The following is a 13,333-nucleotide window of genomic DNA, read 5'->3' on the forward strand; positions in this document are numbered from 1 at the left end:
TTATTTTTTCTGTAAGTTATAATTTTTAGGTTTAGAAATACTTAATATATCATAGTGGGTACAGTATATCATAATGGGTACATAGCAAGAGAAGAGTTTCATGTATACCTTCATTATTTTCCAGTATCATTATACATCTGGTTTAACCAAAGATAATAGCCTCTAATAAGAACTGACAATGACAGCTCAGAACATATCTGTTGTGTGAATTACACTATTGGGCTTTCAGTGTGGAGGGAAAAGAGTAGCATCCCTGTACAACATCTCATTTCACACTAAGCACTTGCCATGCCAGACAGTACTAGAGGAAGTTTTGGGGAAAACCACAGCCCTAATAGCCGTTTATCTTAATTTTGCTCCTAACTGTCCTTTCCCCCAAGGGACATTAACCTACATCTTTGCCACACCTATTAACTTGTAGAATTATTCTTCAGCCTTTCTTGTTGTATGATGGAAAAAAAAAAAATGTTGTTTGTCACAGAATATGCCTCGGAGGAGAGTCAGTGTTGCTGTTGTTCCTAAATTTAACTCCTTAAACATTCCTGGTCAGTCATCAACAGCTTCACCTCTACCTTCAGTGCCATCCCTGGTAAGTAAAACCCACAGTTTACTACTTTTTGTCTAAACCACTTTTGCATAGGGCTAAGCCATAGTTACTAAAAAATGTAAGCCCTTTCATCAGTTTAATTTATTTTGACTCCATCCTAATGAAGAGGATGGACAAAGGTAATTCCTGTTGTGTGAGGGACATATGCCTTCAGAATCTACCTCCAGAAATGATCACTTTGGGCACAGAGCTGAATAGGGCTAGATGGTGATTGAGAGGCATGAGACATTAGCTGAGGCAATTTGCCTTTTAATCTGTAGTAACGTCCTGGAAAGAAGTAGTCAAAATAGTTGTCAACTGTAGGAGAGAAGTTTTAACTAGAATCCATAGAAGATGATTGGACTGCTGCTCTTCATTGCTAAAAAGTCCACTAAACAGAAAAGCATTTAATTAAGGTATGGAAATGTAAGTGGTATAAATTTAGAAGTTCTGTGATGATCTGGGATTAGTGGAGCTATCAGCCTTTGCCTTGACTTTTTGTTTATAAAATTTTAATAAATTAAATGAGAATCTAATCTGAACCTAATAAATCAATATAAATGCTTTGGAGGAAAACTGCAAGGCATACCAACTGTTCAGAAATGAGCTAAGATGGCATATAACCTGAGAATTACACAGTTTTCTGTTAAAAATGTAGGGCTATTTAAATGAGGGGTGTTGCTGAGAAGCTAAATCCATTTTACTTTTAAGAAAACAATCTGTGCAATTTAGCTATTATGTACTCAGAGTCAATTGTTTCAGGAACCGAGTGTGTTTGTTTACCATGATTTATTATGATATATTTTTGTTTAAAATTTTCTGTTTAAAACTCAGCTAACAAATTAATGTTCCTAGGATAATATGGAGAGAAGCAATAGAGTAATTTTACTGTTCAGTGATCAATATATGAAGAAGAAAGACTTTTCTTGGAAAAAATAAGCAGGGTAGAAGGGAATGTTGCAGAAAATTATTCTTAGTGTGCAAGTCCATTGTTTCCTGTGGTTAGTGGGAGTAATTTGGAAGCTCTGTATTAAAGATACCTTGCTCATGCGTATGGGAAGAAAACCTAAGCAGTAAAATGACTTTGTCATTTTACTGAAGACTCATTTGAAATTAATTCATGGATGTAACATTTATTGCTGTTTTTCACTTACAGTCTGAATCACCTAGTAATGGAAGGAGCAATCTAACATCTACTCCTGTTCTGCCAGCACTTTTAGAAAAGTGAGTTTTCTCTAGGTCATCTCATTACCTATTGAATCCTAGTATGAAATTAAAATTATATAATTTCTATCTTTCCTAAGAGAAGTTATACCAAGGCATAAGGTATTGAAATCAGTGACACAATATTGGCTTAGGTTGATTCACGATCTGGTAACTGTATTTTACTATGTCACCATCATATTGTTGTTTTCATGTTCAAAGAGTTTACAAGCAGAACTAAATCAAGCCTGCTATGATCATTAGAACCCATCAAGTAAAACTGCAGCAGAAGATTATGCATTTACACATTTGAGTAGGCCTGCCTTCAGAACTTGACAAAACTAAGAGTATTACATACAATGCATGTGGCTTTTTTTTTTTCAATATATATTTCCTGGAACAAAGTAATGCTGTATCTAAAGTTGGCCATGAGCAACCCTAGGTATGAATATTCCTTAACTTGACTATCCCAGTAACAGAAGGTTGTGTTCTGCCTTTGCCTTTTCAACATGTGGCAAGCTGGTAAAAATCATATTTTGAAATACTATGATATCAAACATCATGTAGGTTTTTAAATTTATATGAATAAACATAAGTATATGAAATTCAAAAGTATAATTTATCATAATAGTAGATCATCAAAATTTTACAGAAGTCAAAACAATGATTAAATTGCGTAGTAATTCTTTTTTTAGTATAAAATGAATTGAACATTCAGCTAAATTAAAGCATTAGGTTTGAGACTTTATTTTTAACAACCTGAGATTTTAGTTATAACAGTCAGAGAAGTGTATTTTAAAATTAAAAAAGAGAGATACAAAAGAGGAGATTTTTTTTCGGCCTGGTAACAAGCAAACACCTCAATATCTACATTTTTTTAGTACCTATAAATTGCAAAAATATTTGTCATTAAAACATTTGCCCTTTTGACTCTGTATTACTTACCATTAGTGTAGATGTCCTGGCTGGATTAAGGTGTGCTGTTGTTATCCATTTTCCATCATAGTTCCATGAGTCATTCCATGGGTTTAAATAGTACCATTTTTGGAGCAAAATAATAGTTATATGGACAAGGAAAGCAAAGAATTGCTCTCCTGGAAAGCATGCGCATCTATACATTTCTGGAAAGAAATGTTAAGTTCTTCTAGTTGAAATCCATGTAGACACATAATTTAATTTTATACAAGTTCTTGAAATGTAAAGCTTCTGCAGTAATAGAATACAAAACATGTGACACTAGGATGAGAACAGAAGGCATGCTCAAGCTGTTCTACAAGGTCTTTGTAAACAATTACCTTTATGGATACAGGTACTGTTGCATTTGCAAACCCATGTGTGTATATACTTTATTCATATGTATAATCAGCCTAGAAAGCCAAAATAAAAAATTGTCAAGCACCTTTCCAAACACTTCTCTTTCAGGAAATGTTGCACATTCTAAGGAAGTTGCTTGCTGATGTTTCAGAAGTAAAATTTACTAAAACATCAGGTTGATTTTTGTTGGTTTTGTTACTACTACTACTACCACCACTACTACTATGGTTGTTTAGACTGTTTACAATATCACAATAAAATATCTTCAATACTAATTTAAATTAAAGTTTGTTAGGATGCTTTAAACATGCAAATTAAAAGCTTTAAAATATGTAGATCTCGCATCAGTACAGAATATTGTTTTTCACATATTTTAGATTAGTGCTGAGGCAGGACAAAATGTATCTTACGTCTTTTTATCTCTGTGCTTTACCAAGAATGAAAATATGGAACAATTGGGAAAACAAAAATAGTGAACTATGGCACTAGTTGTTACAATACAACAGAACTCTGCAAGATTTAGACCATCTTTTGAAACTGTATAGAAATTCTGGGGAAAAAAAAAATAAATAAAAAAAGAAAAACCTTGTCAATATTTCGTACTGGATCTTAAGAAAACAAGTCCTGTTACCAAGTAACAGAAGTAGAACTTGAAATTCAAGTTTGAGCGTAAGTATGTATGCATGCAACAGCTGCTATAGTAGTGTAAAATTAGATAGTTCAGCAGAGTTTTGTATATTTAAGCACTTCAAGCTTATATTCATGATGTGTTTAAAGTCCAAGTGAAAATAATGTCTACTGTCAATATGACTTCTTGAGAGAAAATCCACTGGCCACAGATGGTGTCAATCAGGATGAATTATTCTGCTATTGATTTTAGTGCCAGAAAACTAAGGCCTACAAAAAGGGTTAGATTCTAGAAGTTGAAATGGGATCCACTGTTGAGCTTATTAAACCTTGACTTTGATAGATTTGCTAGGTCATGTCTGAATCACTTAAACTCTCTGTCCCAGACTTAAATAAATAAGGACAGGTGAGCACTACGGAAAGAGAGCAACATATGATGGCTTATCTTTTAGGCTAAATGCTGAAAGCTTTTACTTAAGAAAAGTTTTAGTAACAAAACCTATGTATGTGTTTGTATTTTTTGTAACCTGTGCATCAGTTCAGTGTATAAAGTCAGCAGAGAGGTGTACCTAAAAGGCAAATAAGAAAAATGTTTTGTTAAATTACTATTTGGCATTATTTCTATTATCTTCCTCTGACATAGCAGGCTACGATTTCTAAGACGATTTTTAGAAAGTTGAGGGAAATATTTTAAAGAATAGCAAATAAATGCCATGGATAAGCCAGGAAACAAATGCTCTTTTGTTTTTTGAAGAAGAAGAAACAAAATGCAAGTTTTAATACCTTAGAAACATATTAATTTTCTTAATTAATGTTCTTAAATTACAACATTTTTAAACTAAAATTTTGCTTAGTGTTTAGTTTTTTTCTTTTGAAAGACATTTTATTTCTCTGATGTACATTAGAGAAGAAAAATCAGGAGTCACAAAATTGCATGTGATTGTTCTTGTTTAGTAGTATAGTCCAAATACAATGTGTTTCAGTGGTGTTATTTTCTATTTGTCTGTTTCTTTTGTCTTGGCAGTGGTAAGACTAATGGAGAGCCTGACTGTGAAACCTCTACTTCTGTGCTGACACAGAGTGGGTTGGAAGAAATCAATCCTGAAACTAAAGCCAAAATAGAAGAGGAAGCATATAACAAAGGGTGGGAATATTTTATGTGAACTAAATATGTAAATATGTGCTACCGGATGAGGACATATGTTTTTATAATGTAATTTTAAATGCAAAATGAGTGACATAATCAATATGAGCTCCTAGAAGATGGTCATAATTGAAGCAATGTGAGAAACAATGTGAGTGAGCTTCCCTCATTGCATTTGCATCGTAGCTGTTCACTTTCATCATTTATTAATATGAGCCAAACTGTGGGAGAGCAGTTATATCAGAGATTCTGAGTTGAGTGGGTGTTCTATGTAAATAGTGTTCAGCTTCATGACAGGATAATCCAAAACAACTTTCTAAAATGTTTATTCCGAAAAGTGTACATGGAAATGAGTAAAGACTAGGTATCAACTTTTGCAGTAAACTCATGTTGTTTGTGTCACAAAGTGCTTTACACAGCATGTTTTGGGGCAATTAACAGCTTTGGGATCTGTTTCCAAATGTCCAGCAAAGAACTTTGTACTATGAGAAGAGCAAGACAAAAATTTTGATCCTCTCCTGCAGAATCCAAAAAGCCATCTATCTTCAGCATTGATTTGTCCTTATTCTCCAGGAAAATAAAATATCTAGAGGGTGTTCAAAACGATTGAAAAATAATAGAGAAATACTTACCAACTCCTTTACAATAGACAAAAGTTGTGCTCTGCTGAGGACTATAACCTCTTTTTCAAAGTGATGAATTTGGTAACAGAGCTAATATAATCCTCTATTAAGGAAGGGCAGCTGTCTGTGTGCCATACTCATGGTCTTTAGCTAGTTTTTACTCTTGTCGCAGTGCTGCAACACTGCTACTTGTGTTTTATTGCATGTAACAAACCATAAAGCTAATTTTTTATTACATAGGAACAGGCTTATACAGCGTGCTAGACTAAGAAAAATGTTTTGTGTGTTAAAGCTATCAGGAAGGCTTGAAGAAAACCAAAGAACTTCAGGAACTGAAGGAAGAAGATGAAGAGACACCAAAAGAAAGTCATGATGAACATGACGAAAGTGAAGATGAAGATGAGATAAAAAACCTGAAAAGCAGGTGAGACAGTGGTGTAATATGTCCATACAAGAGGAGCCACTTTTTTCTATTTGTGGTACCCAACCAAGTGTTTTATACTATTATCTTGACATGTTTTCTTCCAGTCTAGGGAAGCATATTTGAAATAACAGTATTTTCACAGAAAGGCATATTCCAAGATAACATCGTTGCAAAATGCAAAACTTTGTATTTTGATATTTCAGCTCAAATTGTATGTTGACATCAAGATGCTTCATCTTGATGGGGTTTGGTTTTGATTTGAGCTAAAAAATATTCCACAAAAGTTCTTTAGATGCCAGAATGTATCTCTCAGTAGGCATGCATTGTCTCATGAAAGTTGTAGTTCAGGAATCTGATGCCCATATTTGTGCCATATGTCATTCCCAAAGGGTCTTCACAGGTGAGTCTTTCAGTACATCTACAAGGTGAATACAGATTAAGACAAGCTCCTCAGCTATGTTGGACTTGCTCTGACTTGGACAGGCAGGTGCCTGCTCTCTGGCAGCTGTGTAGATGCAGCAGAACAGCACTATGCTGGAGTTCCTGCCTTTCAGCAGACTGACATATTTACTGCATTCATCTGTACCCAATGCTCTTCATCTATACTGGGGACTTTTTAATCCTCTGCTTATTGTCTTACCTGAAGCATTTAATGCCTAACTGGAAAACTTTTCTGAAATTTTCAGCTTTTCTTAGAGTTAATTACTGAGTCTCCTCGGTGGTTCTACCACACAATTCAATATACCTGCAATTTCCTGCATTTTAAAAGCAAAGAGACTTTTGCATTAAGAGGAATTGAATGCTAGCCAAAGCAAGTAATATGTCCCATTGCAAGCTAAGGTAGGAATCCTTACCTGATCCAGAAGAATTCTTTTCCATTCCATAACCATTATGGTTATAAACATCTATTAATCTGAGATTTCAGCCGTGTTCAGAATGGCAGCCATCTTGCTAGTCATGAAACTCTTAGGAAGAAATGTTTGCAACATGTTCTAATGTTTAGTTTAGTTGAGCAAGCTATGAACAGTGCAGAATTTTACATCGTATCAAGCTCTGAGATTTGCCAGTTGACAGGTGGGAGAAATAGAAGTCAAGTTGACAGTCTTTAGCTGCCTTGCAAATATCACCCATATCTGCGTGTACAGCTCTTAAAAGAATGTAACAGTCTGGTTCTTCTTTGACAGGGTGTTTGTAGTTGGAAGAAAGATGGTGCACCGTACATCTATGAAATCTCTCAAATTGAAAAGCTTAAGATAATAAATTTGCATATGATTAATATATAACAGTTTTCTTTTAATTTTACAGCAGACTTGAAGTCATCATTAATTATTTACATATACTGTACCCCAAACTGTGTAAACACTGGAATGTGGTATGGCTTGTAGCGGCTGCGATAATCACTTTTGCTGTGGTGTTGGGAATCTACCATTCATACAACTCCTGTGATGAAAAATCAGAGGGACCTGAAGGGAAGGCCAGCTGTTCTGCTGCCCATCAATATTCCTGGTGGAACTCAGGATTTCAACATGAGCAACGCACTGAATAATAAAGGAATAACCATGTACTTATGGTACCTGAGCAAGTACACGTATTAGAACACAATTGTTAAAGGTAGTGCTTAGTCATCCTTATGGTTGTTAAGTGTGATCTGTTAGACAAGTGATTACTCCACACCATCAGGTTTGGGGATACATTGTGAGTATACCTTGCCAAAATGACAATCTGATAAATAATCCTGTCTGTCCTCTTATTGTAAATGACTGATACAAAAAAAGTAATATTGAATCATGATAAGGTTGTGGCAGTAATCAGCAACCAGCAAGACATTTAAAAGAGTGATTTGCACAGGACATTGACATCCCTGCTATGATTTTGAAGAAAATTGTAAAACCTGCATTTGCAGTTAGCGCTTTACTTCGCATTTCCTGAATTTATTGGTGATTGTTGAAGTACTAATGGCATTTAAGTCCTTTGGGTTTTAAGAGCCTAATTCATTTCCTTATTCATGATTATTGGGTAGAAATAGATGATCTTCTGTGGAAGGTTAGAATTATATTATCAGACCAAATGCCTTGCTGATGAAGTAATTTTATAAGAGGAATTACCTGTATGATTATTTAAATGGAATACTAAGTACATGCATAAATGTGTTTTATGACATACTTTAAGAATGGGACCACCACTTTTTTTTAAATGGGATACACAACAAAACCTAAAATGAGGTCTAGGTGGCACAGTAGATATTGTCAAATAAATCTGGGAACTTCTGATATATCAAAGGAACATGCTTTGCAACAAATTTGTGTATGCCACTCAGAGTCACTACTGGCTACAGCAAAAAGTAGTTGCTCTCTGGAAGATTAGATGTGTCGCCCAAGCCCAAAATACAGCAGTCTTGGATGTGGGAAGCAATCTTCAATTCTTTATTAAAAAAGAAAAAAAATGTCTTCAAACCTGTGTATACAGGTGATCACACTAAGTGGACTCTGCCCTACTGCTAATACTGGAAATAGATGTCATTTGAGATCTGCGCTAGGAACACAGTTCTGCATACAGCCAAAACCCTACCAGTGCCTAGATGAATCAGGACATGCAGGCAGTGAGGACTTTGAAGAGGTCACTGCATGTTTTTAGGAGTTCATTTCCAGAATCTGATGACAAGTATCTACCTGTTCTGATACATTTTCAAAGGTAAACTATCAGATCATGATAGTTTAATCTTTTGCCCAGATTTTTTAACAGTTCTGCCTATTTAGGAATTGTGAGTTCTTACGCAAGAATGTGAAAGCCTGAAATTTTTAGACAAGCAATTTCAAAATGGTGAAGCCATTATCTGTAAAAAAACACACCACCTAGGGCTGAGACCAAAATGCATGTCACTTAAGGTATACCATATGTACCTGCTGAACATCACTTCTGATTGAAGATTAACTATGTTTGTCTTTCCATAGCTATATGCTTGAATCTAACCACAATATCAAAATCAGTGTGACATTTGATTGCACTCGTGTCTTGCATTCTTCTGGCATTTTCTGACTGATTAACAAGTCTGTTTACCAACTGAAGGACAAGTATGTTACGAAGTACTGTAATTTCAGTTCAGACGCAGTTAGTATTGTCTTGTTTTCTTTTGGTGTAAACACTGAACCTCAAGCTAACTATCAAAACAGATTTCTAACTCAGTCAGAAATTTAATTCACATATCTGGCACTAGTGACAAATATCCTGCTGGTGAATTTTGTTTGTAACATCTTTAGCCACATGTTTCTTAAGAGACATTTATATGGAGAAATAAAAGAAAAATTAAAAAATAAATAAATAAAAAAGCAGACCACTACTACTTTGGGGGGGGGGGGGGGCAGGTTATAAGCAGTTGAGAGGTTTGTTTTTATTTTAAAGTATATATTGTTGAGGAATAGTGTGGTTAAGGAAGTTCAGAAAGGATAATGGGAAAGTGTCATTTGGTCTAAAATTGTAATTGGTAAAGAATAAGACAGAAGAAGGTTTCTTGCAAATTAATTGGTATCTGTTTGGTTCAGTTAGAATATCTGACTATGAAGAACTACTTTAACATTTCACGTACTTTCAGTGTTTGAAGAAACTTGTCAGTTGCTCTTTGAATACTTCTTTATTCAAATCAGCTTCTTTAACTTAATATTCTTTACAAATAGCATTGATAACTTAATAAGGCAATAAAAATTGAAGGTAAATAGTCCTGAATATTCAGATCCTCTATGCCAAAAATTATGGCACGTATTTGATTATGTGATTGTGGAAATGTTGGGCTGCACTGAGGAAAAATAATTAACAATGCTTATAATCAAATTAATTCGCACTTATTTGCATCTGCACTGATGGGAGTCCAACACCTTATTTTAAGTACATGTAGAAGGTTATTGATATCAATAGGATTCTTGAACTGCTTAATGTTAAGCATATGCTAAGGTTTTTTTGGTCAATGGGTGAACGAGGTCTCCATCCTCTCTTGAAATTCAGCACACTGGCTTTTTGTGGACTTGGTGCACAAGGGCGAATTTCCATAAGTAGTTGTACTGATTTGAACTGAACTACTTGCATGTCTAAGGCAAGTATAATTTAGCCACAAAGTTATTAGTTGTTGTGGGGAATGGACTGAAAGATGCAAGAGATTTTAATGGGGATGAAAAGATGAAGATAAAGTTTATTTAAAAAAAAATTGCTGTTCTTTTTATAACTGTTTGAGCAAACTGTCCACTCAAAATAATGAACCACAATGACTAACAGCACATTGAATATTTTTGCTTATATTTTTCAGTTAGTTCATGAAGACACCTTTTTTTAATAGGAAAATAGACTGAGCTCAAAAACTGTTCTAAATGTAATTTTATCTGTTGGATATTAGTTTGCTTTATCTGGAAGAAAACCCCAACCTCTTCTGTGTTCAAAGATCACATCAGATAACAAGAAATAGATCTATTATTTATGCTATTGACACTGAAGTAGTTTTCTTGAGGTGCAATATTTATTTTTCTGCTTTAACAAGACACGTTATTGTTTTTCCTGCACAGCACAGATGTTTCTAGTAAAAGGAATTTTAAAAGGGCACTATTTTTGTGTATCATATTTAAATTTGTAATATTGTAAGATTTTGCACAAGTGTGCTGGTATTGTACTGTATAGTATCACATACTTGAGTTTTGAAATAAAATCATGGTTTCAAAGTCCTCAATGTTGCTACCTCAAAGGTTTGTTTTTTACATGCGCTCTATCTGCATATTAATGGCTATGTTCTTATGAAATACATACTGCCTTGTCTATACTGCGTAATGGAGTGCCATGTTACACATACCAAAGATCTTGTTCTTAGTGTTTCAGTTCTTCAGGAAAATGATGTAGAAGCAGCAAAGAAACTCCTGTTTCAATAGAGAAAGTGTTTGTAAGCAGGGTCATGCTTGTCATACCCTAGAAACAAGATGAGAGAGGAAACTGAAATATCCTGGAGAGTTTAACTCCCGCTTCAGAGGGAGGCTGCCTGTCACTGAGGAGGTTGAACACGGAAAGCCACAAGAGAGATCTGTAACCAAAGGAGACTGAGTGAAAGGTTAGGATTCTTTATTTGCTTTGTGTTCTTGTAGGCTTGGGGGGTCTGGGAAACCTGGGCTTTGTGGAGAGCTGAACTGCCAGACCAGTGGGAAGGAGACAATGCTCAATTTCCACAAAGAACAGAAGTGTCACTTCTGAATCTCTGATGGTCTGTGTCAGGGAGAAAAACTTTGGGACAGCGACAACCTTGACAGGAATGACTGTTAGCAGGAAAAGACCCTGATATTTGTATTTCCCACATAAACTTTTTTTTAAAACTTTTTCCTCTCCTCTTGTTCAGGCTTCAAGGTTCCTTTAGAAATTACTGTAGAGAACAGTTAAATCTGCTCTCCCATATCGGAAGTTTTCTGTTTAGCAATCCTCATCAGCATTTTAAAACGTGCTGGCATGAGATGCTGGAAATTTTCCTTATAAGTTACTATAAGTATTTAGGTCAAATGCTAATTAAACATTCAGTATAAGGCTACTTTTTTTTCACCACGCAAGTTAAGATAAAGACCCACAAAGAGGTTAAAGACCTTTTTTACTGTTACAGTCCAGGTAAGTGATCTTCCACACAGTTTTGGAACAGCTGAAATATAAAAAGGAAGAAACTGACAAAAAAAAGAAAAGGTTATTTCAGTCTCACTTCATCATTCTAAAATTCTTTTCTCCCTCTCCTAATCTGTAGTTTGCTCTTACAAAACCATGTGAAGGAGCTTATTTTTTTGTTTGGTGTTACAAAGGTGTTTATCTCATTTTTCCAGCTAAAAATCCTAGCAAACATCAATGGCATGGACACAGTTTGACTAAAGGAACTTTGCCACAGTGAGGATAATAGGCACCAAGTGTTAAAATTTGGAAGGACATTTGGCATGCAATTTTAAAGTGTCAGAAACCCAGCTTTTGATTAGTTTTCATGGTAGGAAATACTTAGCAGTTCAAGGTAAGCATGGAGATGGTAGGATTTTGTTTAATGTTTCTCGGTGTTTTACAGCCACAGTCTACTAGTCCATGAGAGCTACAGAATAACTATTAGTTTCTGCTCCTACATTGTAAATGCAAGTGAATCCACTTAGAATTTGCTTCAGTGAGGGTAAGTCTGATTACAGTATTTCAGATTGCCATCACTTTGTAGAGGCAGGTAAGTACAACACAATAAAGGAGTGAATAGAAATTGGAGCAAGAAATCTGTCTTAAGATCTCAAGGAGCTTTACCACCATTCAGTTCCAAACCACAGCACAAACACAACCCAATATACATTTCTTTATTGCTAATGGAGACATCATTTCATTAACCCACAGCATTCTCCACTCATCCCTGTAGATGCCTGTCTATGTTATAGTATACCTATAGCCATGTTATATGCTGCTGTAAGAGATTGGGCCTGTGCCCAGATAAAAGGTAATACTATCTTAATATATTAAGTGGGAACTTTCTACAATGCAAACCACAGTTTAAAGAGGAAGCTACTGTTACAATTGTGTTTACAGGACCTTGAAAACAGCCTGGGGATGTAGGACATCTAAAAGTTTACTGAATCACAAACTGAACGTGATGTAACAAAATCATCCTGTAGCAAAAAAAGGCTCATACCATTCTGAAGTGTATAAGCAGGTAAAGTAATTTATTAATCAATACTTGGCATTGGCAAGGCCTCAGCTAGAGAGAAAGAGTGAGCAAGCTGGGGTTTCTTAGCTGAAGGAAAAGTGGGAGCAGAGGCATAAGTCTTTAAATACATAAGATTGTTGCAAAATGTAAGGGAATAAACTATTTTCCATGTCCATTTCCAACAGGAAAAGAAGTGATAGGTTTACACCACAGTATGGGTAAGTCAGTTTAGATTAGGGAATACCTTTTTAACAGTAAAGGACAGTGAAGCACTGGAATAGAGCATTTGGGGAAATGTTAGGAATTTGTCACTGGAAGTCTTTAAGAACAGGTTAGACAAACATCTGTCAGGAATAACATAAATACAGCTGATCCTACTGACAGTAAAGGGAACCAGCTGATCTCTTGAATTCCATTCCTGCTCTATGTTTGTTGGAATCTCTGCAAAAAAAAAAAAAAAAATCTTTTCTAAGACTTCCTGAAGGTTTTCTAAGTTATAGCCATAAGGATAATCTGTGTTTTGAATCAGTCTATTGGAATCACTGTTTGTTAGAACTTGACAAAAGGCAGCAGTGAAGGGACTGGCTCCCACCTCTGTCCCTACAGTCTCACAAGGAATCCCATTTATGGTAGTGTGTCCCCAAATCTGTTCAAAACTAGGTATCATATTATCTCTGTGTTATGGTACCTATTTTTGCATTGGAACTCTAAGGCAAAGGAAGGTAAAAGTACTACATCA

The 13,333-nt window shown here is 35.2% G+C and overlaps 1 protein-coding gene across 9 annotated transcripts in view; it reads left to right on the forward strand.

The window, feature by feature from the left end:
* Positions 1 to 10,616, forward strand: part of IRAG1 (inositol 1,4,5-triphosphate receptor associated 1) — a 78,963-nt gene extending 68,347 nt beyond the window's left edge. For 8 of the 9 annotated variants that reach the window (XM_075502140.1, XM_075502135.1, XM_075502134.1 and 5 more), the window contains 5 exons: positions 482 to 589; positions 1,743 to 1,810; positions 4,755 to 4,874; positions 5,790 to 5,921; positions 7,227 to 10,616. In XM_075502140.1, coding sequence (XP_075358255.1) covers positions 482 to 589; positions 1,743 to 1,810; positions 4,755 to 4,874; positions 5,790 to 5,921; positions 7,227 to 7,467 — 669 coding nt within the window. In that variant the 3' untranslated portion in view covers positions 7,468 to 10,616. The remainder of the gene's footprint in view (positions 1 to 481; positions 590 to 1,742; positions 1,811 to 4,754; positions 4,875 to 5,789; positions 5,922 to 7,226) is intronic. The other variant, XM_075502141.1, reaches the window with a different exon arrangement.
* Positions 10,617 to 13,333: the final 2,717 nt, after the last annotated feature.

The sequence above is a fragment of the Mycteria americana genome, chromosome 5 (genome assembly GCF_035582795.1).
Source record: "Mycteria americana isolate JAX WOST 10 ecotype Jacksonville Zoo and Gardens chromosome 5, USCA_MyAme_1.0, whole genome shotgun sequence".
NCBI classification, from domain to species: Eukaryota; Metazoa; Chordata; class Aves; order Ciconiiformes; family Ciconiidae; genus Mycteria; species Mycteria americana.